We start from the raw sequence: 22,309 nt of genomic DNA, 5'->3' as shown, positions 1-22,309 counted from the left end.
CACTTTACGATAGAAGCTGATTAATTGCTTGAGTTGCAGGCCTTGCAGAGTGGAGAGCCTGAAAGAGGGATCTTAATGATTGCTCATTATAAGTCTAAACAAGGACACTCATTAGCAGAGCCTTATTAGCAGATGTTACAGGCTTATTTAGACACAGCGTGTTAACCAGGGCCATGCTGACAGACGGGCAACGAGGTGTCAGAGTCCATAAGGCAGACGTCTCCATAAAGACAACTTCAATACAACTGATTATGTGCAACGGAAAGTCAAGGACAGATCACAGTGACAGAGAGTAGTGTATAGACAATAGTGAACGTCATGCCAATAGTCATTATCATGTTTCATTTGCTTGTTATATATCTAAAGAAAATCCTGTGTGAGCTCCCTGTCACTGTGAAAGGAGATACTACAGGCAGTCTGCAGGCTGTAATCATTATGATCTTACTGATGGTTCCAGTGGCCCTTTCAATGATATGAAATAACATGATCAGTAGGTTAATTTACCCTGGCGGATTGACTCAAGTGCAAACTAAAGACACCCTGGGGATCAATCACTGACTGCAATTAGGAACAATGCTTCAGGGTCTTGCAATAGCTGGTCACCAACACCATGCAAAGCAAGCACAGCCATATGCTATGGAGATTTGCTCTACAACAATGTCAATCATTTTCACTGAATATGTACAGCTTGTTTCCATAGAAATCATCACGGTTGGTTTGCAAACGCTTTAAAATGTGACACTTATTTTTTTACAAACGTGCACACATGTACATGTCCTTCTTTAAAAAATAACACACCACATGCAGATCACACACCTGCACTCTTGTAGGCCACATTCAAACACACACACACACACACACCCCTGAGTCCTCACACTAATGAAAAGTGCAGAGACCTCCTCATCATGACATCATAGATAGCTCAGTGAGCTTGGCGGTGGCTCTCAAGAAGGAACCATCAAGTTCAATATTTACAAAAGGCACAGTTAATTTATACTTATTTATTTATATCTTTTTGAAAGTACCACCAATTTGGGGAGCTCCAGTTCAGTTCTGGTCAGAGACCTTTGTTGGAGGTCATACACGCTCTCTCTCCCTTTGTGTCTATATCTTCACTTTCAAACTAAGAGAGCTGAAAATGCCAAAAAAAAGTTACACAATTAACCACCATCTGCAGTCTCCACTCATAAAATTGTTTACATACTTTAAATAAACAGAACGGAAAGTTAACAGCCCTATTCAGCATTTCTGTGGGGTGTATAACTCAGCATGTTGACATAGCATTTGTAAAAACTTAAAAATAAGATCCTGGGAAACTATTATTTTCCTCTGCTGAGAGAAAGGTCAGCACATTCTGACAAAGAAAAAAAAACAACTGTTATTTTTTTTTTTTATATAACAAACATATCCAGGAAAACAGCATTTCCCTGTTACTGAATCATTATGTCGACTAACACAAAAAAGCTGACTGGTGGAAGAGATCAGATCCTCCAGTATGATTCATAAATTGCTACCTTGCCTCTGAGAGTATCTCTAATATCTCAGTTTTGGATGATGTTGTTAATTTGTGGACGATAATCTAACTTTGGATTGCTACACAGAAGCCACAACATTGCAAATTTGGGCTCCCTTCAGTGCAACAACTGTTAGCATGAAACCAGTATAAGTCGTGCTGTTTTACCATCATTGTACATGTTGACATCATCATATAATCATGTGACCTACCTTTATCAATGTCAAATTTGGCCTTTTCTCTCCCATCCTCCACTATTCTTCCAGGAAGAGTTAATCTGGAAATGATATATATACACAGATAGATGGTGATAAATATTAAAAGCAAAGACAAACACCTCATTTGTTTGATCCTGTCAAGTGTCAAGGTCAGAAAATAAAGGCCTCAAATTCAAGTGCAAGATAGATGGTGCTAAACCCATGAAGTAACTGCTTTAATCACCCCCTCATTCATCCAAATTAGGTTAAACACAGATATACACTAACATCAGTTCATGTGTATTAGTCAACTCACCTAAGAAAGTAGGGTTTGGCATAGAACTTGAAATCTGTTCCATCAATGAAGAGGTCAAACTCTGACGTTCTGGTGTAGGGCACACGGATGCTGAGGATCAAGTAGTCGGAATCTTGGCTCAGGTCAAAGGCAGGAGTTATCATTATGAATATTGATGTTGTACAGACCTGTAATGTCAAAGATGGGAAGAATCTTAAATTTCACTTTGTCTGTACAGGATAACAATACACAGCAGTTTACTAGGTTGTTATTATGAATCAAGGCCCAGCTGACTATAGCATGCCACCTTGTGGCTGACTCTATTAAATGTTGTTGTCGTTGATCACGTGTGTCCAGGAGCAGCAGCCCACATGTGCCACACTGATGGTGACAACTGTAAACAAAGCTTGTGTCACACATAACGACTCGTTTCCTACTGCGGCAAGTTATAAAAAGTGTCTGTACTTTGGCTTGAAATTAGCTTGAAACGTCCCAGGGTTCTCTCTTGTTTACAAAAATCTTCATACTAATCTCCACTGAAAAATTTGAGCATTTAAAAAGGTCTCGCTTACAGACAAACGTGTGTATTTCTTAAAACATTACTTAACCTGTTTTACTATTTATAGAGGCATGTGATTGTCTACGGCATAATCATAATCTTCCAAAACGCAATTAAAGTCATTAAATATTCGCTTTCATCAACGTACAGCAATCTTGTGTGGCTATTTCAGTGAAGTTATGAACTTAGCATGCATAAAAATCCTCCAGGTCTAAATTTGGTGTAAAACAAGGTTATTAATTGGTCTATAAGCTTTCAGATTTTAACCACACGACCTAAAAATGAAACGACATTATGTGGTAATCTATGAGGCGAACACATCTGTCTATAAGATATATGTCACGCTGATTAAGCGGATTCTTTAAAGTTTCATAGTATGGATAGCTCGCTTCTAGCCTATAAACTAAGCTAACACAAGATTGGTCTCCTCGTGTGTTTCGGCTAACATAGCACAACAGAACTGCTAGCTAACAGATACTACTCACCGCTACTTAACGCTACTTTTGTCACTGAATACAGTTGAAACTGGCTATTTAGATCATCTCGTTGACTGTAAAGGAAACAAGGACACATTTAGAATACAGTTAACAAGAATACTCACACACCAGGAAAACAGTGAGTTATTCCAACTAACCACACTGTCAGCTCTGAAATGTAGCGTCCATGTTTTACCGTAGTACAGTGGCAAAACGGGCAGTAAAATGTTCTGTGAAAATTCACTTTGCTATGACATTCAGGTTTATGGACAATATAAATATGGAAATTCCAGCAGGAGTCGATGATATGATATGATATGATATGATTTGATATGATGGCATTTTGCTTTAAAAATAACTTAAATGATTAATTAAGTAGCTAATAAATGAATTACTGATTAATTGATTTGTCCATTGATCATTCAACTAATTTCAGCTCTAATATAAAAGTAAAGCTAAATAAGGAGTCTATAAATGTATATATACATATATGATTGAAACACACGTATAAAATGCAGTACACATGGCCAGATTGACCTATCCTAGGCCCTATCAACCCCTTTCCTTCACACCCTTTGTAAAGTGTGTACAGTTTTTCTAAGTGGCAAACACATAAATTCAAGAATATGAATCATGTAAGCACAAAACAGAAATGATGATGTTTTTCAAACTTAATCACAATTGACACAACTTAATACAGGGTCAAATACAAAGAGTGGATCAAGATCAGTTGATAAAGTGAGACCCACCAAGAGACCCCCAATTTACAATTCCTAATTGCAAAATGGGAAAGGCTAAAAAACTATTTTTTTTAAAACTGAAAAGATGAACCTAAAATTCAGTTTGGAAAGTCAATAAAGAGGCCTTGCACTGAACACCTCTGTGCCACACATTGATACAATGACTTTCACATTGACTTTGCTGCTATTTGGACTTTGCTATTAATATACCTCATATCTCAAATATGCACCTATATTTATGTAACATAGTTTATTATTGCACTTAGAGTATCCTCTTATACAAATAATTTTTTATCAAATGTGTACAGTTATTTATTTCCACTAATAATGTCATTCTCATTATCATAATATTACATGTTATTGTTTTTGCACCATTGTTTATTGCTTTCACACTGATGTTGTTTTTCCTTTCATTACCATTGTTGTCTTGTACTGGTTGTGTTTTTATACTTTGTGTGTTTTTTGTGTGTGTGTGTGTGTGTGTGTGTGTGTGTGTGTGTGTGTGTGTGTGTGTGTGTGTGTGTGTGTGTGTGTGTGTGTGACTACTCTATGTCCCTTTTAAATTGCCCCCTAGAGACAAATAAAGTTTCTTTGAATCATGATGCCTTCAAAGTTAATCCTCTAAAGTTTTATAATGGATTGATGAAAGAAATCATAGAACGCTGCAACTCTTTGTGGTCACTTTACTAGCAAAATGATAGATGTTTTAATAAGCAGTAGTATGATAACAATCGATTTCAATAATTAATGCTGCTTTTTTTAAATAGAGATTTTATTGTATTTCTAATACGTTTCTTGACAAATACTGTAATAAACTTTGAATGATTTTTAAGAAGATATTAACATAACCGTGACATAAAATTGTTTTAGCTGTACTACAGATAAAAATAAAGTAGGTTAAAAAAATTAAATAAACCAGACACATTATAACCCTTACAGTGTTATTACAATATAACCGCGCGTTAATAGTACCGTCATTACGGTAAAGCTGTAGAAGCCACGCCTCCCCTGTGTAATCCTCCATGGACGCTGAGAAGCTCCTCTCCGCTCTCCATCATCATCTGCAGAAAAATGCGAGCGGGGAACGGTAACAAAATGTCAACTCGGGCTGCTCTCCCTCACTCGCAGACATGAGCGGAGCTCCCTCTGCCTCCTCCACCCGCAACAAGTCGCTCTCACCATGCGGATCCACTGCAAAGTAGTTGTGATCGCCGTGTGTTTCGGAGTTTTCCTACTTTTGTACTTTTTGGGGGGCAATGCCGCGGACGATCCGCTGTTGAAAGAAGTTGTAGAGCAGGAGGAGGAGGAGGGCAGCAAGTCTTCCCCGTCGTCTCCTGAGCTCAGACGCGATGTTGCGGCAAAGTTTGTCAGGAAATCATCCGCCGGAGTCGGTGTGCGTGCGGTGGAGCCTCTCAAGGGACGAAAAGAGGGGAAAACGATCAATAGAGGTGCCAGCGTGAATGCAAAGAGGTGAGGCGAGTTTGTTTCTTTCTGCTCTGTCGGTCATGAGCGCTTTTCCTCCACGCCTTTTCCCCGTTTGCGCTCGCACAAAAGCATCGTTAACTACTTGGCGTTGCTGATTCTCATCTTTCCCGTCGCTGGGAAGTTAAAAGAGTGAGTGTGTCAGCGTTTAATCGCGCTTTGAAGCAGACGTGCTCCCTTCATCAAACTGCCTACATTGTGCTCAAGGACGCTGGCTTCACAATAGCCTAATCTGTCAAGGGACACTTAAACATGCATATGGGCATCTGCTTGGCTGCATTTTATAACCATTATTTTCTCATCATTTATATTGAACTGTGAATCACGCTGTTGCAATCGGGGGGGGGGGGCTGCTGAAATGTGAGTAGAGAGCATGACTAATATGATTAGGAGGAAATGTTGGCAGTGTTTGCAGAGAGGACATCAGACAACAGCACAACAGAATGACAAATCATTACCTGACCTCTAAATCTTGATCATTTGACCCATGGTGCTTTAGGCCCTTTTCTTCTAATCCTGTGATGTTTTTAAAAAAGGGGTAAAGGTCACCTTGAAAGACATAAATGGCAGTTAATTAAGTGTGCACAGAATGGTCATGGCTGCCTCTTAAACAGTTTCACTGGAAATGACACAAAACGGAAACCCATCCTGTTGACTACTCTCCTGTCAAAGTCTGCCAAGACAGTCATTCTTATGTTGGGGTGATAAGCTTGTCGGGTGTGATTTTCCCTTTTTCTGCTATTAAAGAGAAGCTGCACCCTGACAGATGAACTGATTAAGCCACCATCTCCCCACGAGCCTCTCGGATTTAGACAAAAGGCTGAGTTTGTCAGGTGCTATTTCTGTCCAAGGATGGGAGCTTTTTATTATGTCTTCCAGCTTTCTAATTTCAGCCTCACACATCCCTTGTGTTTTCCTCCTGGGTTGAATGCCAGCGATGCCATACCAGCCACGATGCGGTGGTGGAGAGATACCCACTCCACAAGCAGGCAATAATATGTATTCTACTCCAAAGCCAGACTGCAGGTTGGGGACACTGTTGGGTAGATAAAAGCCGTCAAGGCGTTCCATTGAGAAAGGACCTTTACATCCTCCCATAAACCACACTCCTCCATGTGTGCTCAGCGCTGATAAGGGAGATGGGGTGGAAGGGGTCACCGGTGGGTGTTTAAAAAAAAAAAAAAACTAACAACAACACACCAACAGGTTTGGAAGACGCTTTAGACTGACTGTAGCAGCTTTTGCCTTCATAAACTTTCTCCTATTTAAAGCATGCGCCTCTCTGATGTTTTTTTTTTAAGTTGGGTGGATAAAAGCCAGAGGAATCTGAACAATAGAGTGTAGTTTTCAGGTGCTAAACACACAAACGTTGGCAAATTTACTCTGAGAATGAATCACAGGGATGACGAGGATATACATGTAAATAGAGAACTAAATTGTGATTTTTTTTTTTTTTAGGGCAGAAATTTCAGAATTGTTTCTCATATCCGGTGTCGACACTCTGGTCATCTGTGAATCTGAGCGCTGGACAGATTTCCTGTGCAGCATGCTAATAGACAAACATCCCTGTTTTTCCTAATCATATCATTTCCTCTTGACACATCACACTACTTCCTGTGGGCAAAAATAGAAAGAAGAGCTCCAGCAACCAGTCCGAGACAAATGATTGGTCCTTTAGTGATTATATTATATTATATACATAATTACAATTAATTAAACATCATTTATCTAGAAACGTTAAACATTGTCTGGTTCCAGATTCTCATACCTGAGATTTTGCTGATTTTCTCTCTTTTAAATCATTTAAAATTGAATTGATGAGCTTGGATTTTAGACAATTGGTTGGACAAAACAACTACTTTCAAACATTAATATAAAAAATATCAACATATGAATTGGCAATGTTGGTTAATTCTTGGTAATATTGATTGTTGATGAATATCATAAAGCTGCGATTTAAAATCCTTAGAACAGTCTTTTATCTGTAAGATACATACTCTTTCACTCTGATCTCTTTATGCCTTCAGCATTTGTATCAAATGCAGTATAATGCAGCCATAACCCCTCTATCTGCTTTGTTACATTGAATTAAGGTCTGTATCTACAGGATTAGATGGGTGTTGATGCTCTGTGTTGAAACAAATCCCTTGCCCTGTCACTTCAGATGTAGCTAAGCAGCATTCCTTGCAGTAAAGAAGTCACTCTCTCACAGTGGCATTATGCATAGCTATAAAAATGTCACTTTGCATGACTGAACACTCTCTCTCTGCCTGCAGTTTGAAATCTCCCTGCTTGCCTGTGTAGCCCGACCTGGCTGGAGAGGAGGGTGCTTGTGTGAGCCCCTATCAGGAGCAGTTATATCCGTCTGTTACATTGGCTAACTCGCTTTTTAAATTACTGGTGAATGAGTCATGGAGGGGCGTGGAAGGAGAAGCTAGAAAGACCTCCACTGGGTAAAATCCAATATTGCTGAAGTGCAAGATTTGAAAGGCAAAGATTAGAAAGTGTCAGATCATGCCTAAAAAATGTTTTCCTGGAAGGACAAAGATAACTGTGAGGGATCCAGCATATGCTGAAAGAATTTGTTGATCAATAGATAAGCCGATCAACAGAAACTATCGACTAGGACTTTTCATGGCCAGTGGATGTTTAGGTCATTCATCATGTCATTGTATTTGGTTTTCTATATTTGGTTACTACTGGAAACGACAGATTTTTGGGTTTGGGAATTGTTTGAACAAACAAAGCAAGTAAAAGACTTCAACTTGGACCATGATAAGCTGTGATGAGGATTTTTAACTGATTCTTGACATTTATAGATTATACAATAAATCAATGATATTGATTAATTATATCATTGATCATCATTAATATCATATATCATATTAATAATCACACATTATCATTAATAATGTTATTGAATCAATAATCAATGAATTGAAAGCATAGGTAAGAGATTAATTAAAAACGTTATTAGTCGTTAGTAGTTTAAAATCTGGACCATAGATCTCGTGGTGCTGGTGCTGTGAGGTTCGCAGTTTAGTTTGATGCGAGTTTTCGGACATTTGGAGCTTGTGCTTGTTTATACTGGAGTGGCGCAGCGGACTGATGCAAATGTGAAGGAACACTGAGGTGAGGCTCAAGCATCGTAAAAAGGCCTCACTTATGGATTTACAGCAAGAACATGGGAAGGCAGCTGTAGAAGGAGAAAGCAGGAAAAGCAGAACATGACAATGTTTGTTAAGGCATAAAGTGACTTTATGCCGCCATTGCACAGCATGTGTCGTTTTTTTACTTGTGTCCTTGTTCTTCTCGTCTTCATGAGTACGTAAGTTATCTAATTATCCAATTATGTGTATTATTTATTGAAGGACAAAGAAGAGGAGGTTTTTTTTGGGGGGGGGGGGTTGCATGTACCAATGATTCAAACCCCAACAATGATCAGTGTGCAGTCAGCAGATTGCGATATTTCACATTTTGGAAGGTTATGTGCACGAGTCCACATGCTGGCTGCTATTACACAGTTACAGAGGTTTGTGCACGTTTGCAAAGGGCAAGTGCAAGAACCTGGCCTCTGCTCTTAGAATTTATTGTACTGATGCAATAGTAATTATTTGTTTCACAGGGAGTAATCAACTGAAAAACGTTGGGCAGAATACATGTACCGTCACATCTCTATAATTGAGTACACGCCTGACATCCAAGACAATGACTTTCTTAGTTCTAATTTTTTTTGGTGCATATTTCAGCCATGTGAAAGTAACTCATCATCATCAGGTTTAGTCAGCACATCTTGGGTGAATAACGAATTGGAATGATATTGCATATTTGGTTTTAGGTGATTCAGCTAGACATCCTGATGATTGCAAATCCTGTAAATAGGGTGACTGAAAGGAAAACAGATTGTCTGTCTGCAGTTTGAGTCATCTGGCTGTGGCTACACCAACAACTGTTCACTCGCGTGTGATCTGCAGAAAGACCTGTAGGTTTCATCATCATATAGTCTGACATTTTAAAGTTGATTTGAAGAGGTGACTTTTGTTTACACCCACCTAAAGACGAAGGGCACCGTATTCAATTTAACGGCTCTGCTTTCCACTGGTTGAAACCAAAGTGAACATGTTAGACACAGTCATATGCGGATTAATTAAATGCCTTCAAGGTGCTCTTTGGTGTCGTTTTAACTCTGCCTCTTTTCTCCTGTACATGTACTTTTTTTCTCTGACATTATCTTTTTTTCTCTCCTTCCGTGATTTGAAAGCATTAGCTGTGGTGCTTTGTAGGCAGAGGGCTCCTCTTATGCTCACTCTGCAGCCAGTAATGAATTCAATCCTTTTGTACCTCTTCTGTGCTTTTCGACTGCTTCCAGATGTGGGGAACGCTGCCATCACACTAAACATCATGTGTGCAGCGCATGCTTTGTGCAACAAAGAAAATTTTTTTTTTTTTTTGTTTGTTTTGTCATCCAATTTCATGCAGAAATCATTTCAAGGGCATTTATTTTGCATGACTAAGTGCGACATAATTACACTTGTGTAGGAGATATGGATTGCATTTTCTGCTGGAAAATAAAAACGTGTGTTCAACAACCTTGACAGCGCATCAGCCTTTGAAGCGTGGCAGACAGATTTCTCAGCACCTTCTCATTCATCCTAATCTGCGGTTCATCATTGTCCCGTAGCCATGCAGAAAACGAAGTGTCACGCTTGGAGACAGCCCTGTAACCCACCTGTCAAATTTCACTCCTCTCTCTTCCCATCCGTTTTATGGTAGACTCTTTGCTTCCTCCGGGCTCAGAGGAAATCCATGCCTTTTTTGGAATGGCGCAGTCTTTAGTCGTAAAACCATTTGCCTTCCACTGTTCTCCCAGAAAACGTTTAACAAAAGCGTCTCTGTTCTTTTTTGTGTGTCATTCTTCTTTCCCTATGGGCTGTAAAAATATTTATCTTGAACATGTTTTTTGTTATAAGCAGCTCCATGTAGTGTCTGTGTGCGTGTGGGGAGGGGGGGGGGCAAGTAGATGATATTGGCCATAGCTTGAGGCTCTTCTATTGTACAAATGTTTCTTCATCGTAGTGGGAGATGCTCTGCGCTGCTGAGTGTATTTTAACTCTACACAGCAGCACGATCTCTGCAGAGAGCAAGTTTTTAACATCACATAAAGGACCTACTTGCCTTTGAGCATGGTAGAACAAAGTCCTGTGGGAACTTGCAGTGCTACAGAAAAGAAGTGTGTGTGTGTGTGTGTGTGTGTGTTGTAGTGTGTTATAGTGTGGACGTAGTGTTGAAGAGTATGCGATGGCACAGATGTCATGCCATTCAGAGAAATCCTTGACTTTGCACCCTTTCTGTCTGACAGCAGGGTGAATGCGGTGATCTGCTATTTTCTTGAATGCTGCACACTTGTTTCCTCTGTCTAGATTCTCATAGAGTCCAAAATGAATGTCTGTGCCGCCGACATGTTCATGAAGTGACAGGCCCCTTACTGTTCAACAGTGACATGTTGGCATGTGAGGAGGAGGCCAGGTTCTGAGATCTCGATGCATTTGGCTGCGGATGGAAGTGTAGCTTATGGATAAATTTGCTCAATATGTGGGCATGATATCACCCAGTCTGTTCTGATAGGATGGCTCCACTGTTAATATTTATTGTACAATTAATCAGCATTCAGGAGGCTGACCTGAATTCATTATACTGCTAAATTCTGGTCAGATTCTGAACAACAAAGCTCAGTTATTAAAGTGAGACTGTGGTTAATAACTATCTGTAGATTCAATGGATGGTTTTAGTATCGCATGTTGTTCAAATGCTGTTTTATAGGCTTTTCCATCATGTCAGTACGACTTAGTAACCTCTAATTGCTTGCATAGAAATGTACAATGTGTAAAGACGTTGACATTCACAATTCTATATTGGTCAAATTTACCATGGAGGTTTCAATTTCACCAATTCTTTCAGTACATTCATTTTGCATGTATGTTTTGACTTGTGTATAGACCAGTACATCTGTTGTAGGGTACAAGTTGCTCTTCACCAGCTCTGCAGCACTCAGGCCAAATTATAAGCGATGAGTGAGGGAAACAAGGTTTATGAAATAAGTGACTGTCAGCAGATCCAAACCCCCTCCACATCCCCCGCACGTGGCCTTGGCCCATTTAGATCTGACAGCACGGGGGGGTGGAGAGAACTGCACATCCTGCACATCATTTGTTTGATTAATGGAGCTCATTTTGCCCTTATTGTTACATTGCATTGAAAAGATGACATACCAGTGTAAAAATGCTCAGGTTAATTACTTTTTTTTTTAACCTGTATTTAATCAGGGTAGTTGAGCAGCTCCTATGGGGCAGTTGGGGTAAGGCCTTGCTCAAGGGCACCACAGTGCTGTTGATGAGAGTTGGATAAGTGCTGCTCTTTCACTTTTCCCACTTTACTGTATGTTTTCTGTTTTCTTCTGACTCAAACTGTCAGTGCACGTTTCATCCTTTTCTTTTTATATCTTTTCTAGTAAACTGCGGAGTAATGTGGCCCGACCTGTGATCAAGCGCACCCGGGCTGAGGAGTTCATGCACTTGGCTGTGGTGGCTTGTGGGAATCGTCTGGATGAGACCCTCACCATGGTCAAATCAGCCCTCCTCTTCAGCCTCAAGAAGATCAAGTTTCACATTTTTGCTGAAGACCCCCTGGCCCCACAGTTTGAAGAAAGGGTAAGAAGCCTTCAGTGCCCTGACGCCTGAATGTATGTAGTGCAAATTTTTACAAAACAGCACAAAATCAGATGTGGCACCAGAGACTCCTGGGCTAAACACACAATTTATTTTCTGTGTACACTTCTTTTAGAGCATGCTGTGATTTCTGATTTAATGCAGAACATGTTAAACATTCCCCCTCTCTCTTTTGTAATAGATGACATCAAGATCAGAGCACTTTCAACTCTGCCTCTCTGACTCCCTCTAGTACAGACATATAACCCTTTTATCTCAGGGCTGCGGTGTAATATATCACCAAGACATCCTGCTTTTTCTCCAGTAGCGTGTATCACTTCAAAGTCACCTTTACAAAGGTGTCTGGCATGTTTTTGATTAGTTCCACTGATACTGTAACTAACAGTCTATTAAAATTACTCCAATTAACAGACCTCAAACAGCACCTAAAAGCGCCTTAAACAGCTTTAAATCCAACTCCTAAACTTATGAGCTTGCCGTCATGTGTGTGTGAATCATTGCCATGTGTAGAAAATCCCCTCGTGGAGGACAGGGAGTCGTGGTAGTCAAGGCCTAGATAATGTAACACATATGCTGGGTTTGTGCAGCATGGAGCTTATGTAGAGACACGGTGTTAAGAGACATGGTGTGTGTTTTTAGAGAGGTTGCTCACAATCTCTTCTGATCTCTCGTCTTCGTCAGCACAAACCCTGCCAACTGCTCGCAGCGCTCTCACTCTTTTCAGGGCCAAACTGTTAAACTGATGATTACGGAGGGACTCAGAGTCTTAACAGGTCAGATAACACGGGCTCTAGACATACACTGCGGACTTTAAGAGGGTGCCTTGCCTTGTTTAGACTATTGGTTTCTTGATAAAACAACAGCTGGCAGCTGCATGGGTTCAACGCAGAACAGCACAGCACAGCACCACGAGACATGACTTCATTGTTTTAAATGGCTGGCTTTACATTCTTTTTTATGTTGATAAGTCTGTGAAAAGAGAGAGAGAGAGAGGTTAGCTTTCAGAATAATGATTGTTTATAATGGCTCTTTTTCGTACCCAGCCTTTTAAGAGGTCCATTAGACGCTTCCTCTTTATAAAGTGTGATTTGTTGCTTTACTTCCAGCTGAACCACTGGCCTCGCCCCGTCTCAGCCAAGTTCCAGTACAGCATCTACCCCATCACCTTCTCCGTGGGGAACGCTGACGAGTGGAAGAAGCTCTTCAAGCCCTGTGCTGCTCAGAGACTCTTCCTCCCTGTAAGGCCTGCAGCGCTTATCTCCCCTCATATCCTCAGTCACCATGCATAATGTGATTAACCAGCCTTGAGAAAAAAAAGTCATTAATCCATTTCATTTCTACTCAAACAGCATTTCCCTGCCCTTTATTTTATCCCAGTGTATGCTTATAATTAATTACTGGCGTGGTGATTGATGATTTCACACCTTTTCTGCAGCACTTACTTAACAAATAAGCAGTCTCCAGAGACTTAACCCAGTAATTGCATCAAGTGAAGGTTGCGCCTGGCTATTGATTCTCCTTTTCTGCTAGCGTTTGTTGAAATAGCAGCCAGCTTACTTGCCATGTAATGAACATATTGCAGGTCGACAGATCCATAGTTTTTTTTTTTCTTGCGGCAAGGCAATCAATGAACATCCACTATTCACTTTATTAGGAACACCTACTGAGCATCACCACAATAATCTGAATTATTTAATGGGTGGACTGGTCCATCCTTTCATAACATAATGTGTAGCCAGTCTAACAGGCTCTGCTTTTGTTCCCACTGTCGTTTTGTCACTATGGGAATGCTTTCCTGCAACTAAATTACTGCATTATTTTTTCTAAGTTGTGGAAAAGTTCGACCAGCTGCTACATCACTGTATTTTATTTTCTCTTGAAATAAAACAACAACAACAAAAAACACTCAGAAATAATTGCACTGCATCCTGCAGTTTATTACCTCCTCATGTTCTGAGTCAGGGGGGAGAATCAAGCAGTGGGCTGGAGCAGAGAGAGAGAGCAGAGCCTCTCCTGAAGGACACAGCTGGCACTGGAGAGCTGTTCAGTGAGGTGGAAACTGGTCTTTAGCCAGTTTCATTCACTCTCTTTGCTCCATTCTGTCACCCTCTTACTAAAATACTAATGTCATTACATGTAAACCTAATACATATTTAGCACCACTTATTCCCCCGCTGTTATTATTATTCTCATCACTGCACTTGCCTGCTGAACAGGGCATGAAAATGATGCTGACTGTCTAATGGAATATGACCAAAATGTTCTGTTTATTAAACACAGTACAACCAGGTTACAAGTTATTAAAAGTTCAAAGGAGGCTCCAGGTTAAAGGAGCTATTTATAAGTTTTGCTATTGCTACATAGCTAGCGTTAGCATTAATATCTGTTTACATACCAGTCTAGATGTTGTGAGTTCAGCATCAAACTTCATTCCTTTACTCACCAAGAGCTGTGCCCAGAGGTGGAAGCTACGCCAATGTTAACACTTGTCTCTATAACATCTTTTCTTCTACTGAAGTTAGCATGCTAACCAGCTAGCCCCGGCACACTTCGTCACCTTCTCCCTGTAGCGTCCAGACGTAATAATAAAGACTAAAATGGCTGAAGCTCTTGTCAAGCAATAATCACCGCGACCCGCTCCTGGCAAGTAACCATGTTCAGCTGCAGAGAAAACTTACAAATAGCCCCTTTAAAGTTGGAGAGGAAAAATGCCCACAGATTAGTGTTAAATAGGTCTTTTCAGGATGATATAAATAGAAATCTAAAATGTATAAATAGTCATGTCATCAACCTACCACACAGTAAGGCGACCCTCTTTGGATCTGACTTCATTTTGTTTTACAGTTTTCCGAATCATTTGAACAACAACACTAAGCTATAGTGTTGTGTCTTAATCTGTTTTTGTGGGTTTTACACATATTTTCACCACACGATATATATATATATATATATATATATATACTGTATATATATACATATATGTTTGAGGTTGTTATGGAAACCAGCTTTAAGAGGCAAGTTTGATCCGGTTTGTTGTTGTGGTTTATGATCCATTAGTGTAACCACACTGTTTGCAAAGCACCATTTATACTGACAGCGAAATCTGTTTCACAGAGGAGTCAGTCCTCAGTGTAGTTTATTGCATTACTGTGGAAGTGCACGTATACAGTTTGGTTGTTGAAACAGGGGTCTGCTGCTCTGTTTGGGCTTGTTGGGATTCGTTATAGATTTGTTACACACACCATCACCCACTCCTCGCTGCTGTCAGCAACATAATGCAACAATAACCAACAGTCCATAGGTGAGCACAATGCAGCATAGTGACGTGGTTTCTTTTGGGATTAGTGAGCAGCTAGAGCACAAATACTAACACTGAGCTCTACCCTATGCGCCGAGTGATTCTGTTGTCATGGACCCTGCTCCTCATACTTTATCCTCCCAGCAGTGTTACACCTCTGCTATAGAGGCAACCTGAAGCTCCTTTTTTCTATTCTGCATATTCTAAATGGTATAGTGTGAGAGGTGCACTTTGTGACTAAACTGTGCTATACTCCTTGTCCCTGTGCTATATATGTTGAAGATACTTTGGTTGTCTGAAATATAGTTTACACTCTCAAAATTTCTCAACTCTGAAAACTTGCTCCATGGCAGTGAGTAAAAAACTAATTTTGTCTCAGCAAAATTCTCAGTATAATTTTTCTGCCATGGGCTGACAGCAGAATTCATCAATGGATACTGGAAGTAATTATCAACGTCAGCATTTGACGATGTACGAGTTCTTAGATGCTTTTCTGTAGAACACATCTGTCTTGATACCAACTTTTTATCATAGACTGTGGACACGTCCTCTGATCACTGAGGACGTGTCCAAGTAGCACCGGAAAAGTGTATTACAGAACTAGAAACAGCAATGAAAAAATCCCAGGTCGGCGACTCTCTCTGAAATGCTGGGTCTGGGGCAATTGACAAATGGCACTTTTTCACATGATAATTTAGTTGTCTTAATATCTGGGTGAGTCGATGTCTGGGAGAACAACATCTTTGTGCAAACAGGGAGGCAAGGCATGACACTGTGAGAGAATATCTTTATTTTTTCCTTGTATAAAGCACTGAAGACCGTCTACCTACAGCCGATTTAATTAACCAGCTGAACGTTTGGTCTATTAAAACCAGTTTCCTAGACCACAAAATGAATTCAACCAGCATATCAAAACTGAAAAATGTTTCATTTACTATTTTAAAAACAGCAAATTTTCACATTTGAGAACCTTAATCAAGAGAACATTTGGATTTTTTTCTTTTAAAAAAAGACTTAAATTATTAATCAGTAATAAAAATGGTTGGCTATTAATTTTCTGTCCATCCACTAATTGATTAATTGACTAATTGTTGCAGGTTTTATTTGGGTTTACAAGCTCACAGAGCTGCTAGCTTGGCTCAAGACTCTTAATTCTGTAAAGAATCTTTCTTTCTCTCCACTCAGACACATAGTTGTTCTGATCTGAACTGAACCTCTTGATGCTTTCTACAGACTTTATAGTTATGTTTTATTAATATGTAAGTCGTTGTCTGGGAGAGCAAGCTGTTTGTGCAGAAGGCAAGGTATTTCAGAACATGTACCAACAGCACTTTTGTCTATTTAACTAAATTTTTTGGATATTACATCATGTAATCCCATTCAGGTTCTTTAAATGGACGACTGTGGTCATGAATATTCTGCTGATGACTGTCATTGTGCTTACAGGTGATCCTGAAGGATGTGGACTCCTTACTCTACGTGGACACAGACGTCCTGTTCCTGCGGCCCATGGATGACATCTGGAGTCTCCTGAAGTCCTTCAACAGCACCCAGCTTGCAGCAATGGCTCCAGAGCACGAGGTCCCCAAGATTGGCTGGTACAGCCGCTTTGCACGCCACCCTTTCTACGGGGTCACGGGGGTCAACTCTGGTGTCATGCTGATGAATCTCACAAGGATCCGCAGCAAACTGTTCAAAGTGAGGTTAAAAGATGGTCGTATTTCTTCATACTCTGATCAGTTGAAAGTTTAAGTGAGCTGTGGGGTCTCTTTTGCATTCTGAAGGGGTTGTTTCTTTGAGCTGAAGTCACAGGCTGCGCACTCTGAGTGGGCTGTGATTGAAGCTTTCCGATTACCACGCTAGCATCACAGTTCTGCCCTCAGAACTCAATTTAGCAGCTCTCCAGTTCTTAATGCTGCCAGCAGATTGCAAATGGAAGCTTGAATGTAAATGTGCTCCTCCTTTGATGATGTGTTTTGGGGGGGGAGAAAAATGGCTGCTCTTGAGCTGTTGGTGAGTTGTTGAACGTTGTTGTTGGTATTTCAGAACAGTATGATCTCCAGTGGCCTGTCGTGGGAGGATCTTCTCCATCCGCTTTATCAGAAATACAAGAACCACATCACCTGGGGAGACCAGGACCTCCTCAACATTATCTTCCACTACAACCCAGGTACAGCCCTTTATGGCAGTGAATTCAAGTCATCTTAGTATTATTATCTAACTGAAAACACATCATGCATTAGCATGTTGAAGCCTATTGAAGGTCAATGAAAGGCAAAACTAACACATAAAACTGTGTATGTATACATGTATTTTAAAATACTACACATACTGCACATTCCCAACATAAACTGTCTTATTTCACTCTAGACAAACAAAGTCTTCATTCTGAATGTTGATCAGTGAGCACATGAGGATGAGGCTATAGGGAACGGCAGACTCTAGCAGCAGACTGGGTTCCAGCTGCAGCGGCCAGATGTGGGCATTAAGGGCTCAGAGCCATCGGCAGAGCTGGCATCGCTGGTGTTTGTTTGACAGCACTGCAGAGTGGAGTGTTTGTTTTACATGTTGAGGCTTTCTCCAGAGGGATTGTCACATTAGTCCATAAGCATTGTTCTGACCTGCTTTTGCTTTGTTCTACAATCAAGGGAAAATAGTCTGAAGACTTTAAAGATCTCTTCAGAAAACAGTTCAATGGCATTTAAAGGGAAACAAATAGAGTCGGCTTTTTAATTCATGTTGTTTTAAAGCATAAATAGAAAAACATTTGTATATTGTTTTTATTTATCCTGGCACTTTGTACCACACTAGATCATGGGTTCATTCAAATTTACTATACAATATATTCTTATAATGGGTTCAAACTAGCAACTACATATGAGCATCCATGGTATTGTTTAAATTTTATGTTCATACATACAGTGTGTTCACATTCCCACCTTCCAGCTGCAGTACAATCACCACCAGCCACTGAGCTGCTGCACTGGAGCAGTTGGAGGTTGATTACTTTGCTCAAGGGCAGTATAAACAGTTTAGTGTGTTTTCAGAGGTCTTTCTTGCCATCTTTGTTTAGTCTAAATACATAAAAAGATGGGAGGAAAGAAACATTCACACTGGCAGACTATAAAGAAGAGGATGACACGATTTTCCTAACTCTTTCCTAACTCCTAAATCTCCCACCATCTATACTTTCTTCTTCATATAGTTTGCATTGTTTATGTGTGGGACACAAACTCCTGGAACTGCACTGCAGAAAGATCTTCTGCTATACACATCCATCACAGTGAGCGTCACACTTATTGAACACTCATTTATCACTGAACCATTGGGTGCAGTATATATTCAAAAACCCATCAGTCTGATCAGCATATTATTTTTGTGTTATGCCTGTGTGTGAACAGTCAGACAGGTGAAGCCAGAGAGAGTCCCTGAAGCACGTCAACCGTTGAACCTATTGCAGCATATACACTGTGTGAAGAACTGTAATTCGACTGAATGGGGCGGTACGATAAAACAGTGCATGCATATTAATACATCGATCGGGGGACAGCATATCCTCCCACTGCTGGCTGTGTAGTTCTTACATATTCTACTATTTCAGGCTGCATATTTCATTTTCTTCACAGTTGTATTTGTTTTAAAAAATCCTATAAAGAATCCTCCAGTCACACAGTATATACAGGTACTTTTTTGACTCAAACTCCTGTTTACTGTGAGGACAGAGAGGTATGTATTATACTGCTGTTCAGTCTTTCTATCCAGATTCTTCTAGGTGAATTGTGAGCCACTGTCCTCACTTTGTCCTCCTGGCAATGGCAGCTGAAGTGCATGAGTCACAATGTGTGTTCTTCTTTTTTCAGAGTGTCTCTTCATCTTTCCCTGCCAGTGGAACTACAGGCCTGATCATTGTATGTACGGGAGTAACTGTAAAGGGGCTGAAGAGGAAGGCGTGTCCATCCTCCATGGCAACCGTGGAGTGTATCACGATGACAAGCAGCCGGCCTTTAAAGTAGTCTATGATGCAATACGTGACGTGAGTATGTCAGTGGGAAATTCAGTTCTCACAGACACAATGTGGTACTGATGCATAGCGCCCTCTGTTGAAATCCCACATCCAGTGCAAGGCGGATGTTGGTGTGTGTGTGTGTGTGTGTGTGTGTGTGTGTGTGTGTGTGTGTGTGTGTGAGAATGTACACTCAGTGAGCAATTTATTAGGAACCCCATACTAATACTGGGTAGGGCCTCCCTTTGCTCTTCATGACATGGATTCCATAAAATGTTGGAAAAGTTCCGTCTGGTGATTCTAGTCCATGTTGACATGACTGCTCTGCATAATCTCCTTTTCTAACACACCCCAAACCCCCATTGCCTTTCTTGTGGAAGCAATGGGAATTTCTTCAAATTTGGCACAAATATTCACTTGGACCAGAGGATGAAATGATTAGAATTTGGTGGTAAAAGGTCAAAGGTCAAGGTCACTGTGACCCCACGTTTGTGGCCATAACCCAAGAATTCATTGGCTAATTATGACAAAATTTCACACAAATGTCTAATAGGATAAAATGATGAAGTGATGACATACATCCAAAAGGTCAAAGGTCAACTTAATGTTTATCTATCATAATGTTGCTGCAAATACACTTAATACATTTTTCATTAAACTCCTTCAAAGTCTTCACTCCATGCGTTATATGAGTCAGACAGACATGGATGTAAACTGCAAAGAACCACGATTCCCAAAATGTTGAACTGTTCCTTTAAAGACACCAGCTCACAAAAAAGAGCAGCTTTGAGCATTTTCTCTCTTGCTTGCATTAAACAATCTGGGTCAGTTTTTAAATTTAGAATTTGTTTTCTCCAGCAGCAGAGTCGGTTCCCCCTGCTCTGTTGAGATAAGCCTCTTAAAGATGAGCTGTGTCGTAATTTATGATTAATAGAGAACCCACCCTACCCCAACCCCAACCCCGCTGACGGAATTTGTAAATACCATTTAGTCTGTGATATGTTCCATTAAAAAACTATCAGACTGAAATAGCTTTGGGACCAGAACTGACGCAGGGTAATGTCTCTGTCTCTGCAGTTTCCCTTTGAGGACAATATGTTCCAGTCGCTCTTCTACCCCATCCAGACCAAGTTCCTTGACACAGTCAACACCCTGTGTGGTCGGATTCCTCAAGTCTTCCTCAAGCAAATAGAAAAGACCATGAAGAAGGTGTTTGAGGAGAAAGTGGTGCGACACGTCAGACCACACAAATAACTGATGGAGGAAGAGAAATCTGTTTTATCTGACAACACCAAGGACCGTCTTGCTGTGAACTATTTGTCAAACCAGCATCTTCCAGATAGGACTGGTGGCTCAGCATTTGCAGTGTATTCAACACAAGACACTACCTGGGAAAAAAAAATGGTCTTAAGAACATTATGAGCCTCAAGTGATGGCATGTGTAATAAGCCTATGTATACAGAGAAGCATACAGTGCTGGTCAGTGGTGCCGTAGAATAGGTTTGCCTTATTGCCGTCTCAAAATTTTCACATCCCAGTTATGTAGGTGGTGATGAAATGTATGAGAATGCTGGAAAACTACAGTGGGGAAAAGAGATTGCATGGACCCTTTTTTGTCAAGAATAATTAAAGTATCAGCTCTTCATCTCAAGTGTAAAAATAAAATTGAAGCCGTATTTTTGCCAACCAAGCATTTTAAAAAAGTATCTATTTTTCCTCATGAATGTGGTGTCCATTAAACAAAGTCGACTTTGGACTTTTGAAAAACTTCACAAACCACTCCTTTATAATCATGTGAATGTTTTACCAGCAAATAACCTGAAATGTGAGCCTGTGTGAATGAGAAGAGTTGTGAGTTATTGGTCTGTTCTGCAGCTGCCAAATGCCACTGACAGTATTAAATACAGTACAACGGAGGAAATACGGACTTATATGTTACACACCAAATGTTAAAATGCACTTTCAGAATGATATTAGGACTGGATGGTTGTTTGTACACATGTCGACATTAGATGCTACACTGTCCGAGTGAATCAATACCAAAAGTGCTAGCAGTTTAAAAAAAAAGAAAAAAAAAGTGACATACTACATACTACATCTGATAATGTGCCATATAAATATTCATGTCTGCCAATGTTTACTATTGAGTGGTATAGGCGTGTGTGTCTGAGAGGGTATCTTAGTTTGTAATAAGATGTATGTTATGTTGTGAGCACATGGGTCATATGTTGCAACATTACTTTAAATGTGGTTTGATTGTCTAAACGTATCAAATCATTCAAACTGGAAACTGAAAATGGCTGTCAAGTCATCATGTGTTTCTAAATAAAACAATGCAATGTACTGAACCTGCTTAAGCTTCATTCATACACACACTGGATCCAATTGGACCCCTCTTTATATGCAATTTATAGGCAATTTATAGGAATGGTAACTTATTAAATAATGCGAATGGATGAAATGCATTCTTGTGTATATCAACTGCAGAGAGAGGACAGATGTAGGTTCATACTGTAAACAAAGGTAACTACTGCATCACAATGCAGACGTTTTCTTTGACATTAATATAGAAATTGGTTATTAACTGAATTTACCACGGTATGTGGTCCAACAGTGGCTGACAGGTTGGTACAAAGTCCCCCTTTTCTGTTCCTTTAGGTTTTCAAACAAATGTAGTCTGTTAAAACTAGTTTCAGTTCCTGAATCCATAAAATACCTTTAAAAATATACAGTAATATGGTAAATCATTGAGGATTTCCCAAACCTATTGGCAAAAATGGCTGTATACAGATAGTAAAGAGGAAAGGAATTAGCGTAAACTGCAGTGGATAAATTATAATAACTTGTACTACAAAAACACAAAGCCCATAAATTTGAACATGTATACTTACTTACTTATACTTGTGTGTGTGTGTGTGTGTGTGTGTATGTGTGTGTGTGTGGTCTTTCCAGGATTAATATAATATCAGGTTAGCAGATAGGATGTAGCACAGTAGTGTATGCATGTGTTTATATATAAAA

At 40.0% G+C, this 22,309-nt stretch overlaps 2 protein-coding genes across 5 annotated transcripts in view; one reads left to right on the top strand and one right to left on the bottom strand.

Moving 5' to 3' along the window:
- The window catches only part of shq1 (SHQ1, H/ACA ribonucleoprotein assembly factor), a 38,848-nt gene extending 35,607 nt beyond the window's left edge, over positions 1-3,241 (bottom strand). Inside the window, exons 1-3 of one of the 4 annotated variants that reach the window (XM_022745257.1) lie at positions 3,166-3,241; positions 2,027-2,193; positions 1,726-1,790 (exon numbers count right to left, since the gene is read on the bottom strand). In XM_022745257.1, the coding sequence (XP_022600978.1) occupies positions 1,726-1,790; positions 2,027-2,169 (208 nt within the window). In that variant the 5' untranslated portion in view covers positions 2,170-2,193; positions 3,166-3,241. Of the gene's footprint in view, positions 1-1,025; positions 1,050-1,725; positions 1,791-2,026; positions 2,194-3,049; positions 3,079-3,165 lie in introns of those variants that run through there. The other 3 variants (XM_022745258.1, XM_022745259.1, XM_022745260.1) reach the window with 3 other exon arrangements.
- Positions 3,242-4,813: 1,572 nt separating this feature from the next.
- On the top strand, positions 4,814-21,355 carry gxylt2 (glucoside xylosyltransferase 2). The gene is made up of 7 exons (XM_022745307.1): positions 4,814-5,250; positions 11,771-11,969; positions 13,094-13,225; positions 16,732-16,983; positions 17,332-17,455; positions 19,146-19,318; positions 20,366-21,355. The coding sequence occupies exons 1-7, from the start codon at positions 4,961-4,963 to the stop codon at positions 20,540-20,542; spliced, it is 1,347 nt and encodes a 448-aa protein (XP_022601028.1). The 5' UTR covers positions 4,814-4,960; the 3' UTR covers positions 20,543-21,355.
- Positions 21,356-22,309: the final 954 nt, after the last annotated feature.

The sequence above is a fragment of the Seriola dumerili genome, unplaced genomic scaffold, assembly GCF_002260705.1.
Source record: "Seriola dumerili isolate Sdu_G_001 unplaced genomic scaffold, Sdu_1.0 BDQW01000088.1, whole genome shotgun sequence".
NCBI classification, from domain to species: domain Eukaryota; kingdom Metazoa; phylum Chordata; class Actinopteri; order Carangiformes; family Carangidae; genus Seriola; species Seriola dumerili.
This window is presented reverse-complemented; position numbering and strand designations above follow the sequence as displayed.

Coding starts and splice junctions, on each gene's coding strand:
- gxylt2 (XM_022745307.1), top strand. CDS start 4,961: ATGCGGATCCACTGCAAAGTAGTTGTGATCGCCGTGTGTTTCGGAGTT. Junction 5,251..11,770: donor GCCAGCGTGAATGCAAAGAG/GTGAGGCGAGTT, acceptor TATCTTTTCTAG/TAAACTGCGGAGTAATGTGG. Junction 19,319..20,365: donor TCTATGATGCAATACGTGAC/GTGAGTATGTCA, acceptor CTGTCTCTGCAG/TTTCCCTTTGAGGACAATAT.